This window comes from Heliangelus exortis, chromosome 1 (assembly GCF_036169615.1).
Source record: "Heliangelus exortis chromosome 1, bHelExo1.hap1, whole genome shotgun sequence".
Lineage (NCBI taxonomy): Eukaryota > Metazoa > Chordata > Aves > Apodiformes > Trochilidae > Heliangelus > Heliangelus exortis.
The window spans coordinates 129,503,697-129,520,677 of record NC_092422.1 but is presented as its reverse complement, the minus strand read 5'-3'; the positions used below and the strand labels follow the sequence as shown (position 1 = coordinate 129,520,677).

Below are 16,981 nucleotides of genomic sequence, written 5' to 3'. Positions count from 1 at the left end.
CTTAGAGAATGAAATATTATTTTGTATGGTGTCTTCTGTATCCCATTTGTAAAATCAATTCATTCTGCTTGCTGTTGGACACCCTGTGGAGAACTAAAACTGCAGGTTCATGACTTACTAACATTGTCAAGCTGCCTGTTCATACCAAAGACAAAGATTTCATTTTAATAGACCCTGAAGATTTTAATAGGAAAGTAAATAATCTTGAATTTGAAACACAAATATTATAAATAGGAAACTTGACTCTTAAAGTAATTTTCATTTATTCAGGGAATAAAACTGTAACATGGCATTCCAATCAGAAAGTGTTTTATTTCTTTAATTGACATATATAATCCTCAAAGCCATATTCCAGCAAATGGTTCATGAGTGTGATGTGCCAAAATATGTCCACCTAAAACACTTGTCAAATAATTTATAGTAACAGTAACTGTGTAGAAATAACAAACTCTTTCTTGAGAATTTGCATGCAAATTTGTGCCCAGAAAAAGAGAGACGACATTTCGTTGAAAATATTATTTACTGTGACTGGTTACCCTTATTTAATTGCAAAGAATAATTAGCTTTTCATCAGTCCCATGAAACCTTTCTCGATGCCTTCTTTTTTCTGGGTCCCTGGAAGCTCTGTATGAGTCAGTAGGGAGCTCCCTGTGGGAGACATCCCTTTCCATCCTTGTCTTCAGCTGGAAGCACAGTGCTCAGGTAACATTGGCTTGTACCTGTTTTTCCATTTGTTCTACCTGTTCTGTGAGCAGCAGATTTGATTACAGTTGGCAATGGAGTTATACTCTGTTTCCATTTTTTCCAGATCAATGATTTCAGCCTCAATTACCTCTGCATGCCTTTCTGTCTCTGCCACCTGATTCTCCAGAACATTAAATTATGCAGTGAATAAATCCATTTATTCTTCAACAAAGAGAAGTTTTCTTTCAATTTGTGCAGATTAGCATAGAGGGTTTCTAGGAAAGGCTTGGGGAGAAGTTTCTTGCCATGAGAATGACAATTTGGAGGTGGTGTGTGCGTGGTGTGACTCAGAAGTTGGATCCTTTTTCTGAGGACCTTGCCATTTAACGACCACACAGCTTGAAGAAAGTGACCTTTTAACCCTGAATTTCTGTTTTTGGCTTAATGTTCGGTATTCAACAGCCCTTTGGCTATACTTACTCTAAAATGTTATAATCTGATAACTACCTAAAAGGGCAGTTTACTGGAAGAATGACTTGCTGAGTTGGATGGCCTCTGGTGGGTACAGCTTTGTAGGCTGTCCATGTCTATTTTCTACTGATACAGCAGTAAAAGATGGGCAAAACCCAGGATCGTTTGCTGCTTTTGCAAAGTTCTTGCAAAGTTAGAGCTTTTGCTCTAAGTTATTTTGACAGCAGGAAGAGGAAAACCTTTTTGTGTGTTTGCAGTGGGAGGGTGCTCAAGGTAGTCACCTGCAGATGCACCTTAGCAGTTTATGGCCTCTGATTCTAAACTAAGAGAACTAAGAATTAAGTGTACTCTGGTTTAGGTCAGGATATGAGTATTTTTGCATCTGAATGCATAGAAGCCATAGTTCAACTGTGTAAACAACCACATTTAACATTCATTATATTAAAAAAATTGAAAGCTTTGTGCAAGTTTCAGCTTTCCAGACCCTTTCATCATTTGCTGGAGCTCAGAGAAGGCAAATTTATCACCACTTTGTCTTGTCTTTTTTTGCCCTGTTATGTTGTGCTTTATCATGACAATCAATAGTAATAAAATACTGACATCTATCATGCACTTATTAATAAAAAAATACTAATAGGTCTCATATAAATACTTGTTTAAAAATTTAAAACCGACACCACCAACTGTGCTGCTGATTTGTGATTCAGAATAGGTCATGTTGCAGAATGTGTGACTTGGAAGCAAATATTTGAATGTTTCCAAATCCTTAATCATCAGAAAATCTCATTTTAATAAGAAAGGGATTGCAGTAATGTGACCTGTGCAAAAGCCAAATCTGATACACAAGCAGGCAAAGCTAAGCAAATGAAACAAAAGCAAATCTGTTTTAAATTATATTTTCTTAATATTTTTAATATAGTTCTCTTAAAATATAAAAAAGAAAAACCTTTCCAGTGAAATCCTATCTGATTGGTCAACTTTTTAAAAATTAAGAAATTTGACTTAGAACAAGACTTTGAAGTATATTAAGTAAAATACTCTCTGTCATACACTTTTCATTATTTGCAGTAGATTTTTAAAAAACTATTTGTATTCAAAAATCATTGTTGACAAAACTTCGGAAGACCCAATAGCTCCATACTGCAAACTACAGCAAAAAAACCCTAGGCATAGTAAGGAAAATATGATACAATTAATTTTTTTTCTTTTGCTTGTATACATACACACAGATACTTGTAATACATCTTTCTCAGGAACTGTTGACAGCTTAATCTGTCTGAGCTGTATCCTGTTGGGAAGCTACTTCTAAGAAAATATAAAAGAGTTATTGTGGATACATTATCAGACACCTGTCAGCTGAGGAGGGGCTGTAGCTAGAACAGCCTCACTCCCTCTCATCTTGCATCAGTGAATCCACTCTATCATGTTGCTCTCTTCCATTTCTACTCAGCTGTGCTACAGCACTAGAAATGTGTCCTATCTTATGGTTGTGAGGCAAGTTTCTTTGCCATATTTTAAGTGAAAATACTCAATCTGCAGCTCTATAGAAGATACTGAGGAAAAGAGCATTTATGTGCATGTGTGTGTGCCTGAGCTATTCAGCTCTTAGGATTTTAGTTCCTAGATGTGGAATTTTAAAAAATACTTTTATAGAAATACATAACATCAGTGGAAACATAAATACTATTACTGCTGCTTTTCTCTCTTCCCTAAGAGGATCACCTCACTCTCCTCTCATGTTTCCCAACCTTGGGTGTCTTCCCAAACGGAGACAGTGTGTATCAGTGCCATCTGCTGACTCTAAGCAGCATCGCTCCGATGTTTGAATAGCTATGGGGAAAAAACATTCGACAATACAAATTCGTACAGGATGCAAAAGCAGGGATTGAAGTCTCACAGAACGTACATATATAATTTGTAAATAATACAGAGGAAATTACCACACCAGCAAAAGGAAATAAGCCTTTTAATAGGAGGTGCTTCTTGGTGTAAATTGTAATTGATGTGTTTTTACTGATTATCTGGAGGTCAACCATCCTGTAATATGGCACAAGAAATTAACAGAGCAAGATCATGTCAGGTCCCAAGGTATTTCTCTGGTCTACAAACACTCTTAAATATTTATGCCTAAATGCTCAGTAAATCTGGGATGTTTTACTTCTCTTAGGATCAAGTTCAGTAGAAGTAACGAAACCAAACAAAAAGTGGGAAATCATCGTATTAAGAATAGGGAAAAATGACTCTTTACACTGAAAGTTAGAGAGATATTAAGGAAACTTTCGAAGCAGATGAATGCAGCCCATTTAAATTGTCTGCATTTTGACTATGTAAGCACACTGCGGAGTGTTGTTATTGGTCGATACCAAAAGAAAATTTCTAATGGGATACAAAGTTTCTAACAAAAATAAACCCTAACATTCCCAAGTCCTAAAAAAAAAAAAAAAAAAAAAAAAAGAGCAGACCTTTGCTTTTTCGGCTAGGAAGAAATATGGAAAAAAGCACAGTGTAGAAAAAGAATGTTCTGAGAAGCAGGACTAACAATGAGCTTTTGACTGACTGCCCAGAGCTGTGACTCTGTCTTCTCTGTTGCTTGGCAACCCCATGTTATCACAAAGAAACTGATATTAAGTTGGAACAGGCTGGATATGGTAATTTACGTGGGAAGATACTCTTGCAGTGGGAAAAACTATTTTATTTCTAGTTTCTGTCAGCATAAGTAGGTTTCACATGATGAACTGTAGTACATCCCCTACTGGGTGCATTTTACCTAAAAAGGTAAAGAGCAAATCTGCCTTGGAAAGAGACAGTGAAGAAAAAAAAAAGGGGGGGGAGGGGGGAGGAAATAAAATGGAAAAAAAAAAAGAAATCTAACAGAACCCCCCACCTTATTATACATTAGACCTGCTCCTTGTGTCTACTCAGCCATTTATTCCAGCAGTGGTGACAAAAGCTTGTTTTCATACCTGTGTGGATCCAACACAGATCAGAGAGATAGAACTCCACCATTACAGTCCCTAAAAGCTGTTGAAATTTACCCAACACCCTACGATCTTCTACAAACATTAAAAAATGATCCTCACTTTCTATAAGTAGTCACTGTTCTTTCTTTTGTGTTGCCAGTAGCCAAGGGGTAAGTTTATATCACACTTTATTTCTTCCCTGATAAAAGAAGCAGCTGCACATATTGCAGTTATAGAATAACCTGAAGACCATGATAGAAACTGTCATTCAACTTTGAATTTGACTGCTACTGTATGGCTGGGAAAGGATTTGAGTTTTATTGAGTGTATGTGAGAATGGCAAGGGTATGTATGTAAAGCAAATCTTATTGTGAAAGCCTTGAGCCAGAAAAGCTACATAACTCATAGTAGTGTTTTTATATTTGGGTTTAGGTCTAAGATTTAATTAGAAGGAGAGAAAGCGCAGAAGGCTCAGGATTTAATGCAAACCCCTATTTCTTAAATGTCTGATTTACTCATAGATCTACTGAACCACCACTGCTGTCTCTCTGCATTTCCATCCTGCATCATTTCTTGTTATTTAATGCCAACACGCAGTCCTACAAGTAAGGAAGTACTTCACATGTCTTCAGGACACTCTGTTCTGGCTTTGGTCAGCAAAACACTCCCTGTCTCCGGGCTTCTCTGTATTGCAGAGTTAACTTGAAGTATAACTCAACTTTTGCCCTTGGCTCAAATCCCAACCATACACAAAAACTTCTGACTTGAGTATCTTGGTGCTGCTCAGCTGAAGGGAGTGGCTTGGGCTGTCAGAAGGCACAAGAAGCAGCTTCAGTTAGCATAGCTAATACAGCTACTTGCTCCAAGAACTTGACTTCATTGCCAAAAAAGGTGTATTTTTACTGTGGGATAATTAGCTTGAATTAATTCTCCTTATTTTAAATATATATTTCAAATAAAACCTGCCATCTCTTTTCTTACAGTGAAGACATTGCTTTCCTATTAACTCAGCGTCCCCTTTTGCTGAGGCTAAGTTAACTGAAGAGGAATGAATTCTGCCATGAAAACAGCTCACCACGTCCTAGGCATTAAATAGACCCATAAACAGCAAACAAAGTCCTTTTCTGAACTGACTCAGAGTGGGGAGGTAGCTTCCTTGCTCAGTTTTCGCTGGACTTGCATTTAATCTATCAGCTCACATCCTCTCTACCAAACTACTGAGTTTATCTTCTTTTTAATTTACCACTTCTCCTCCAATAAATCAAAAAATGCTCTGGGCTTTTATCTGACTTGGAGGGGAATAATTACTGGACAGACTCCAACAGCAAGCCTGGCTTAATTAAAACACAGTATATTTCCCAAAAAGGTAGTGACCAATTTTTATTCTGAGTGCAACACTGAAGAGATGAACTTCACTTTACCCTGAAGCTTTCAGTGCTATTAAACTGAATTCCTCTGCACAAATCACAAAAAACCTGGTTTCCTACACCCCCTTACCACACTAGAAGCTAGTGACTAATCTCCTCACATTTCCTGTTGCCTTCCAACCTAATTGCTAACACATACCACCTGTTCCTTAAGCCTTGGCATTAGAGCACCCTAAAGCTTCCAGGCAGTCTCCCACATCTTGTGCTCATTGCATTTATTCACGCTTGCTGCAGGGTGTTTTCCCTGCCAAGCAGCAGCATCCTGTAGCTTGCAGGCTCTGCTAGACTAAGGATGGGAAAACTGTAGCACCTCATCTTTTCACCAGTTTGAGTTGCTGGGGTTTGGGTATTTTTGTTTTGTTTTTATTGAAATTGTTCTTAAATAGTTTTGTCGCTACAATTTTATTAAGGGGGGGAAAAAAAAAAGTTGCTTCTTGTAGCATCTGTGTATTTCCTGTATGCAGTGTTTCTCACTGGTTAGGAAAAACTGCTGATACGTTTTTGTATTCTTGAATTCTGGCAAGCACAGAACAAATAAAGGTACAAATAGGAGACAGCCATAATTAGAGTGTGCTCAGCATCTTTCAGAGGTGCCCCAGCCAAGGGAGGTAGCAGAGCTTGAGGTGTGGGCTCAAACCAGGGCAAGGGATCTCTCCTCCCATTGTGTCCACGTGGAGCTCTCCAAGAGCATTGCTGGAAGCCAAGAGGAGTTCCCAGGACCTGGGAACTGCTGAAAGCCAATATTCCCATCTTGCTCACAGTGCCCATTAGCACCTGCAATTAGTTTCAGATAGTCATAGTCTCAGAGAGCATTTAAAGGAGGGGGTGAGTAAAAAGAGAAGTTCAAATATCTGTTTCCAGCACTACCTAAATGTCTCATAAGAGAGTGGATGACTGAGGTGAGATATATAGCTTAACACCTCCAAGATTTTTAAGTCATATTTTTCTAATATTTGTAATGGCTGTGGGGATGAATTTGTTAAAAAATTAAACTGGATTCAGGAACAGTTACTGGCTTATATTAATGTTATGAAGCCTCAAGTGTTTTATATATTCGTGGCTTCTTGCTGCTTTGTTGACTTGTGAAGTTTGGTACAGAAAATAATTGAAAGACAAATTAAAGTAAGAAATAATAAGAGTAGCTCAACTATTTTTGTTTGTGGTAGAATTATGAACCGTAAAACACAGCTGGTCTCCTTTGTTCCAGTCCCAATCCTAGCATGGGGAATTAAAGAATTTGTGTGTGTTTCTCTTAAGGTACAGAAGAATCACAGCAGTAGATGAATAAACAAACATGTTGAAAGAAGGTGCAAAAGTGATTTTATGTGCTGAGAATGCAAAATTAATTTACAGACTAGAAAAACAATTGCTAGGGGGTTGGGAAGGCAGTAAATTTGAATTTTGGGTACTAAACCACGAAGAAATCAAAAGATGACAGTAGACAAATGTACTAAATGTTAAAGAAAAAAAATATAAAAATATCATCAGAAACCCTTGCCCCCCTCCAATAATATTGAGCGTGACTCATGGTGCTGTGAATTTTGATGGATGGTGGCAGAGAAATTGCTCTATCTACTACTGACACATGGTAGGTTTCTTGGGTTTAAAAATATGAAAACATCTTGATCTCAAGTAACTTGTTTTAAAAATAGAGCTTTTTATAGCATGTATCAATTTTAACAGCCTTACTGTGCAGTAAATATTGGATTCTATGTATGAGCACATTTTAAAAGTTGAAACCAGACTCTCATATTAGGGATAAGCTGATCTCTGAGTTTCTGGAATGGCTTTGTGTTTAACTCCAAAATTTGAGCTTTGAATTTAAAAATGCATTTCCTTTTTTTTTTTTTTTTTTTTTTTTTTTTTTTTTTTTTTTTTTTTTTTTTGTAGCTTTCTAAAATTTAATTTCACAGATGTATAAATACTAAGGTATACAAATTTTTTGTGATGGTAAGCCTGGAATTTGCAGGAGTGAAATGCAATTGAATCTACAAGTAAAATGATTTCTTCTTGATATTGCAGAGCACAGATTACTCAAATATATCTATAATTGCTCAGAACAAAAAGTGCTTTGACAATGATATTGTTTGCTCGAAGAATGTTTTCATCACTGTTGGAGACACTGAGATCAATTTTAGTGAACTTTCTGAGAAGCAGGTTAGTTATTTTCTTTCCTTTTTGAGTTGCTCCTTAAGATAAGCATTGTAAAGTTACAGCTCTAAAGGCAAATGTTTTGGGAAAATGTCTCTCAGTCTGCATTAACATAGTACAAGTGCCTAGGTCTGGATAAAGAAGCAGGTCCCATGAAAAATTTTACATTTTCATTGGGTTTTTTCAAGTTCTTCCTACAGGGAGGGTGACTCAAAAGCCTCCTGCAACCAAAACATATTGGCGTGTATTTCTTTCTTTCCACTTGGTTTTTACAGGGATACCAAAGTAAAAAAAAATAAAAAATCAAAGCAACCTTGAATGATTGGAAAGACAAAATATCAAAGTATCAATGTCTAGTAATGTCCAGTAATATGATTGATCCAACTATGTGCCAAAGTATTCTTCAGTATAGGGTTTGTTATTAACTGGATGCATAGAATTACTTTATTAGTAGAATTACTTTATTAGATCTTAATAAGCATTCATTTGTGTCAGCAGACTTTAAGGGCACAGGAAAACAAATCTAACTATCAGCTGTGGAAGGCTGGATATTATACTGTGATACACTTTCCAGAACAAGACATTACAATTCTGTGGGATAAGAAGACAATGTTGCATGTTAAAGTTGGACCTCGATGGAAGGTGAGCTAAAATAAAAACCTGAGACTTTGTGTAGCTCTCTGTGTTGCTAATGTGTTCTCCTACCAAACAGCTGTGATTTGTTTTTCCTTCATGACTCAGTTCCCCAGTGACATAGCTGCTTATCACAATGTTCAGGAGCTAGCATTTCCCAGGTAAGAAAATGTGGAGAGTGTGATTAAATGGCTGGACACCTGAAGAGAAGGGGTGGTGGTTTCCTACATGCAAGATTACTCTTGTAGTCTTTTTACTCATCACAGTCTTGCAGAAAAGTAATGTTTAATCTCTGATTCAAAGTTGCTTTGGGAATGGGAAGGGAGGGTTAGTTTTGAGTTACACAGCTCACTGCATGGTTTTGTACATGCTGAAGCCAATGGAAAAGAAGTTTGTTTGTCTGGCAACATGAAAACCAACAGGTTTGTAGCACAGATTGGATTAGAGTGATGATGGAACTGCACCCTGAGCTGTGGTAGAGTCTGCTGAGGTGAACAGATAGAGTCACATCTTGGGTTTAATCAAGACAAGGAAAATATCTAGACAAAACCTGACATTCAATACTGTGCCAGGTTTCAGCCATGATGCAGGGAAGAATACGAGGCTCCTCTTCTATGAGAATGAGGGGAAAGGTGATAGACTCAGATTGGATGTGAGGAAGAAATTATTTCTTATGAGTGTGGTGAGGCACGAGAACAGGTTGCCCAGGGGAGTTGTGGCTGCCCCTGCCCTGGAAGTGTTCAAGGCCATGTTGGAGGGGGCTTTGAGCAACCTGGTCTAAATCCTGGTTTTGAGTAACATTCAGGTTTCATGCAGGGACACAAATCCTTCAAGCTCTTTCTGTTTCCATTGACTGTTTTGTATAGAGGCTTCAGTTCAGTAAGATAAGGTCTGCAGCAGACCTTAAGGAAAAGGAATTCACTAGAGTGAGCCCCAGCGCCCTAGAAATCCAACTCTACATTTCACTGCTGTGCAGGATTTTCTCTGTGTATGTATATATACATCCATGTATATGTGCTGTTACAAATGTTCTTGCTATTGTGAGCTAAAATTAGAGACAGAAGGTTTTAATGGCAACAAATAGCCAGGCTTCACAATCATGAGGTAGTTTACCTGAACTTTTACCTTTTGAACTTGATATGCTACTAAGCTTTCAGAAAAAAATATGGCTAGATTTCAGTACCTATTTACACGTAGACTGTAAGAACAAGTTCTGGAAAACAGGAAGAAAAAAGAAAAAATAAATTTCAATTACAGGTTATTTGCAATACCTGAACTGTAAGCAAAACAGAGCTTCAGATATTTTCGAAGTCAGAGTTGAATTCATCTTTTTCAGTTTTAGAATATTTTATTCCACACATCTTTTTTACTGATTATTGACTGTCAGTATATCTAACAAAAATAATCCTTCTTCACTTCTAGGGTAAATTGGCAGGTTTGTGTGGAAATTTTGACAAATATACTTCAAATGATCTGACTACATCAAACAACATGGAAGTGAGGAATGCACAGGTGTTTGGAGACAGCTGGGTATTAGGACAGGTAAGTACCATGGCCAGTAAAAATTTAGAAAAAAAGGATGATAATTTTAATTTATAAACAAACACATTAAAAGCACATGATATACAGAGATTTTTTAAACTCATGCTCAGTGTGCAAGAGGACATTTTAATTTTTATGTCTATAGATGTGAAATGTGTTAATAATGTCCTATGTGATAGCAAACACATACTGAATTTAAATCAAGCGATGTCTATAGGGAGAAATATATTTTTCTCTACAGAAGATTATCACTGCTGGATTTCATATTTCTACAAAACTTGATACATTGCTTTTGATATTTTGGATTCAGCCCAATTTTAAAAACAGTTATAATTGCTCTGGTGTTGGAGGCACCATGATATTAAAATTAAATAGGACCAGGACACTGGGAAAATAGGTCTGGAAATAAGTTTATTTCTGAACACTGAAAAGAAAAAAATAGCTGGTTTTTTTTTTGTTTGTTTGTTTGGTTTGGTTTTGGGTTTTTTTGTTTTGGTTTGTTTTTTTTTGTTGCATTTAGTAAACAGAGGACAAACTGATGGAGCAATGGTGGTGAAAGGGGTAGGACAGAAAAGGCTCAGAACAGCAACAGGCACAAACCAATATGAACACTTGGTTTCTGAGGGAAGAGGCTGTAGAGTCTGTAGAGACTGCAACTGTGTTTTATAAGACAGGAAAATAGATATTTTATTAATTTGTGTTGAGAAGTTGTGAGGTTCTCTAGGCTTGTGAAACTCCTGCAAATTGGTATTTGTAAACCTTAGGATGTCTGTAAGACCAGTTTTTAATCTGTTCTTTTCCTGACTCACAGCAGAAAATTGAACCAAAATCTCTCACCTCATGAAAGAATATGGTATTTATTCTGCTTTGGAGTAAAGATTTTGATGCTTTTCTTTCTCAGTATCTCCCAATGGACCTATTTTATTCTACATAAAATATTTAAATTATGTGAGCAAGCAAGGCACATGTGCACTGTTGGTGGTTATACTGCTCATCTAGAAGGTGCTACTGAAAGAAATGTGTAAATACTTACACCAAGCAAAGAATTCTTCTTTTTCAACATGACAGTTCAGTGGCTGCTTTAAAAAATGTGCATTGACTTCTAGAATGCTATAACCTTTGCTTATGCAGCCGAAACTTGCACTTGCCTTTTTCTGGTCATTTACATATATATATATTTCTAAAATCTAAAGTAATCTTCCAGCCTCTGTGGCTGCAGAGCACTCAGGATCCAAGTTCAATATTGGTCTCACAGGCAGGCTCTATTCATCCAGACTTAACACTTCAGATTTGACACTTCATCTGCCTCCACAGCAGGCGTTGGGGATTTTTTCCAGAAAGGACCTTTAGCATTTGTAGAGATGTGTCCTGGTCATCTTTGCTGCAAAATTCAAATACTGAAAAGGTTTATTTGACAGCTAGAGGCCTACAACCCAACCATGCTACTGGAAAGCACCCTTGCATTGGCACTATGAACTGTGGGATGCTTCCAGTGTTTCTTCTTCCTGGAAGTGGGAGCACAATCCCCATGGATGTATCTGAGCATCCTCAGGGGAGGGCAGTATCACCCATGGGTGGGCGAATGCACAGCAACTGAGACTGCATCCAGACATCCCAATGTTAACTATGGATCCATCATTACCCCCTCCTGGGCTTCCCTGCCCCACCTAGCCAGTATGGTTTTGGATAAACTCATGTTTTCTGAACTGAGTGTAATTTTGTAATTTTCTGTTCATTTGTTTTTCCTCTTGAATAGTGACTTAAAGGGAGGGAGTTTTATCTCAGCCATTTCTGAGTTATCATGGTGATCTTTGGCTCTGTTTTATAGGCTGCTCTCTTCCTACTGCTGCTTCTTTATTTAAACTTGCAGGGCTAAATCCATCCATAGTGTGACTCCATTTAAAGTCACTTCACCCAGCAGGGATGGATTTGGACCGTGCATTTGTTTGTGATGTTACAGTTGGTTGCTCTGGTAATGATTATAATGTGTCACAAAGAAAACATTTTGACTTTATGCACTGAGCAGACAGCAGGAACGTTTTATTACTTTAGAACAAAACACAAAGATTGGTTTTTCTGCAAATGCTTTCTGTTATAACTACAAGTCAGGGAAATAGGAAGATGAAGTTAACATTTAAACTTTCTTTTTGTTTTCTCAGTATGCAGATCTTGAATTATATGCTACTACAGTGTACCTGACTCCACGGTAAACACAAAATTGTATAAAATGTTTCTGATGTTTGTCTTTCTTTTTAAGTGCAAGAGCCCAAATGAAACACTAAGACCATGTGAGGTACATCAGAGCAAGTTCCCCTATGCCAAAAAGGAATGCTCCATTTTATACAGTGACATTTTCGCACCTTGTCGCAATGTGGTAAGTTTATTAAATACCCAAGACGTGTTCTCATGTAGGAAGACACTAAAATTTCAGTAATTAATTTCTTCTTCCCATTCTTCTCCATCTGAGTGCTGTGGAGGATACAGAATCCTGAAAGTATCTTATCTCTGTGTAGGGGGGCTATGTTTGTGCAGAGCCCCTTGTTCCTTTCAAGTGTGGAACCTAAACATCACAGTGATAACTGGGAGCCATGAGTGACTGAATAACCAAGGTTCTATTCTCTTTGGGTTTTATTTATATCTTTTATTTATATATGTAACTGATTTTTTTAAGGCTTTAGTATATATTGCAGCATTCTAAAATAAGCATTTGTGTAATGTGCTTGGAGCTTATCTCAAATGCTTTTATTTTGTTAGCTGTTCTGCTCACTATAGAAAGAAATATGAGAACTATTAGTATTTCTAATTGCCTGACAGCTTATCATCAGCTTTTTATAAACTCAGATATGGTGGCATTTTTTTCCCAATACTTAGCTGAGCCTGGGGTATAAATTAGAGGAATGTCCTTAAATTCAGTATAGACAAGATGGGGGGCAACAATAGATTGTGTGGGAACATTTTAATCCATTCTAGTCCTCCCTTTATCAGCAGGAGACACGCTCTGTACATCTCACCTTATTGCAGATTTTAGCCTCCTAAAGTTATTTAGTTATCAAAGGTGCTTCTTTACACCTGTGCAACCAAGAAGCACTACAAAATTTTGTCTCAGTCTCTGATTTTCTTTATGGCTATTATTACTAAATGAGATCATTAGATGTCCCAGCTGAACCTCCTGACTTTCAGGACTGAAGTTTGATATCAACAGAGTTAGGAACCTCCCCCTGACGAGGAGGTGGCAGTAGCTTAACCCAAGAGATTTACTAATGTTGACTTTAGTTACTCTGTAAAGAATTTTTGAGCATGTGCCTGAGAACATAGTGATGAGTGTATTTTCAAAGTGGAAAGTAATAAATAAAAATGGAACTTTAGAGAGTTTCTAAGGAGCTGTATTATAACTCATAAAGCAAGATGTTTTCTGTTGAACATTAATTTTCTGTATCTTTTCCATCTTGTGATTAAAATTTGCAAACATTATGCCAAAAATTAGCCTAATTATTTTAAAAAATGCATGTCAGTTGCCAAAAATGTTGTTTAATTACCAGTCAAGTATTTTCACATGCACATATCCATCTATGGGAGAGCCTTTAAAGCAAATACCTTCCAGGGGTTTTTACAAACTATTAATCAGTATATGAAAATATAGCTCTTACAAATGTAACATAGAGTGATTTCCTATCAAGGATATCTGCAGCTGCAGATATCTGGCTTCAGGGGTGGGGAACTGGGTGCCAAGGAAAAAAGCCCAACAGACTGACTGACAGGAACAGAAAGCTCAGATGTGGGTTTCAGGATGTGTTCAGAGCAGGACTCTTACTGTTTCTTCTGTGAAGGTGGTAGGAGATCCTGTAGTGCTCCTGCCCGTGGCACTGGTGGCCTCAGAGTTCATCTGGGGCTGGAAAACCCCATTTTTAGGGAGACAAAAACTTGTCTCTCTGCTTGGCAGCAACTGGTGAATTGCAGTTGCCCAGCTAAGAGGTGAACTTAGTGGGAGCTGAGGAGCCTCGGCACTCACAGAAAAAAAACTCTGCTTCATAATTCTTGAATTCAGCTGGAGCTTTGACCATAGGATCTCAGTTTGTCACAACACTGACCCATGGTTCTTGAGAAGCTATTAAAGCCATTTTCAGTGGAGCTAATGCTGGTGGCCCTACCCTAGTGGTGTGCTTGTTTTCAAAATAAGAAAAAGAATGAAAGCAAAATGTCATCCCTTTCCACTGAAGGCAGAAAACCAGTCTTCATTTCCCTGCCAGTTTCTTGCATCATCCAGCTGAGAAGTTGTCTCCTTGTTAGGTAAGTGCTGCTTTATTACTGTTATGGCATTTCTGTAATATGACATGTGGCATTTGACATGTGGCATCTACAACTGAACCAGACCAGAGGCTAAAAATGAGTCTAAACATTACTTTAAACATTGTGCATGTTGAGTAAGATCACTGTTTGGGAAACATTACTCAATGTTACAGAAAAAGTTGACTTAAAACTCAAAATCATGTACAACCCCAAAATAAATTGTCAGGATTTTAGAGTGAGGAAGTGGATTTCTGATCTGTGTAAGGTTTGAGGGCAAAGTATATTAAAAGCTTGCTAAGTGCAGAAATATTTTTTATGAAAAATGTCACAAGCCTGTTCAAGTTTTCTGTACCTGACCAAAATCCCCTTTACAAATTATTACTTTAATTAAGAACTGCTGCTTGTATTTTGTATTTTGTTGTTCATGCATAACTGACAGGATGACTATAGGTGGCGGTGTTTGCCTTATAAAAATACTGAACTGCCAGCTTCAATTTCCTGATGAGTGTGTGGACAGCAAATGTGTGAACATGTTTGTTAAAAACCACTGAAAGAAAATTTCTCTGTAATATAGGTACAAGCTGATCATCCAAAGTGTACTTTTTTTGGTGTGGGAAGGTACCCAGACCATAGAAAATGCCTGATTTTTTTTGTATTAAAGTCTCTCAGCCAGTCAAGAGGTAGAACTCCTGCAGAAAATGGTGCACTGGCAATTTGTACAGCTCATGCAATTAAGCCCCTCCCGTGTCACGCCCTTATTTTTTCTTTTTATTCTTTATTTTTTTCCCTCCAGATCGATGTGACCTCTTTTGTCAAGAACTGTCACACGGATACATGCAACTGCAATCTGGGTGGGGACTGTGAGTGCTTGTGTACCAGTATTGCAGCTTATGCCCACAAATGCTGCCAGCAAGGAGCAGTGATTCACTGGAGATCCCCTTCCCTCTGTGGTATGTATCTGGGCTGCCTTTGCACTGGAGCTTGCCTTTGAAGCATCTTTGGCTTTTTGCTGCCCAGTAATACTAATATGACAAAAGCAGGTGGATAATAAATGTGTTTATTCATATTTTTCTAGCTGTCTGTGTGTTAACTGTTAGTCTTGCACACCCAAATTTACTTTCTTACTGAAGAGGCCCACTTGTACTCAGGGTGTGCCAGAGCAGAGTGCTGGAAAGGCACTGATACAACAGATGTGGGGTAGATCCAGTGTTCTATGAAGGGCTACAAAGTGATTCCCTCCACTCTACTTTTCATGAACAGTTAGAAGGGTTCTCTTGGCACATCTGTTTAAATACACATGTATGTCACTGAATAAAAGCCTAAGGAAATGAAGTCACTGACTCAAATACATTACGGAGTATGAAACTTCCTCACCTGAAACAGAATTTTACATTTTTAGAATGCAGATATGCATAGATTCTGTTAGTACTTTGTAATAATAGTGAACTTTAAAATAATGTGCTTGTTTTTTCTTTCAGCTTATGACTGTGAATATTACAATCGAGGTATGTAGTATTTCATATTACTGTCTTTGATTCACTCTCATATTTATGTACCTTGCTGAATACACTTGGTCTTTATGTTTTCTAGCATACCCCAGTACCTATGGGCTAGAAACACAGCCATACTCCCTCGATCCAAAATGGAATCAATTTTTATAAAGTATTTAGTTAATTCCCCACATCGACCACTATAGGTCTTCTTTGATGTACTATTTTATCATCTTTCTTCCTGCATGATGCTATTTTAAGATATTTATCTCTCTTCCTCTCCTTCTGCCCCTCTCCCAATTTGTTTCTTTTTAAAAAGCAAATACCACAGACAAACTTTTCTTATATCAGTTCTCTTAGACTAACCCTGAAAGGAAATATTTTGACAATTTCTGTCTTTCACAGGTTAGAATGACTCTGTGTGCGTGTGTGTGTGTGTGTGTGTGTGTGTGTACACTCCAGATTTGGATACGTGAGTTTCATGAGCTCAGCAAGTTAGCAAAGCAAGTCCCTGTGTTCCTTTTTGCTTTAAGCCCAGGGACAGTGGTGGCACAGAAACAAACACTGTGGCTGTAAGCCAAGTAACATCTGTAATCTCAGGTGAAACAACACAAGTAAAAATCCTTCATAGACTGTGTTAAAAGCCTGTCAACTGGAGCAGTGTTGGAGGCTCTCTCTTTCCCCTTCTCCCCATTCCTTAGGGTAGGATTGCACTGACACAATCCCTCAAGCTCACTGGACCTTCAAATCCATTAGAAAGGAGAGGTCACTTCCATGAGCAGCTTGGAGAATTCTGTGTCATTTTGCAACATATCCCTGTCTATTTGATATCATCATGTCCCTATACTGACTTTTTCTTCACTCCTGCTATGGATATCTAAAATATAATTTCATGCATTACTTGAGGTTTGCCCTATATAAACACAGACAATCCTATATTACTGAGGAATTCATTTACTGACGCATTAGCCTGCATCTTAAGAGGGTTATATGTGGTAATTATCATTTGTATTTCCACCTCACTGAACTAATTGCCTTTGCAACAGGGAAATTCAAGTCTTTTTCTCCAAAAATGAGTAGTGTGGATATAATGCATCTCTGATGCCAAATTGAGACTTATCATAATAATTTATTTTTCAAAAAACCCCTTGTCTTAAATATTTTACAAACATTTCTCACACTTCAATCCTTCTAAATTTTAATTCTGAAGTGGCTTGCTTTGTTTCATTTTTTGTTCTTACATTTACATATAAAAGATATTGCTCTGGGTCAGTTAAAAATGCAACAGAAATAATTGATGGACTTTTTATTTGACTTGGTGTATGTGAGTTTAACA

At 37.5% G+C, this 16,981-nt stretch overlaps 1 protein-coding gene across 1 annotated transcript in view; it reads left to right on the top strand.

Moving 5' to 3' along the window:
• Positions 1–16,981, top strand: part of OTOGL (otogelin like) — a 96,767-nt gene that overhangs the window by 41,117 nt on the left and 38,669 nt on the right. The window contains 6 exon segments of the mRNA XM_071766079.1: positions 7,565–7,699; positions 8,192–8,335; positions 9,749–9,868; positions 12,126–12,242; positions 14,949–15,105; positions 15,634–15,660. Of these exon segments, the coding sequence (XP_071622180.1) occupies positions 7,565–7,699; positions 8,192–8,335; positions 9,749–9,868; positions 12,126–12,242; positions 14,949–15,105; positions 15,634–15,660 (700 nt within the window).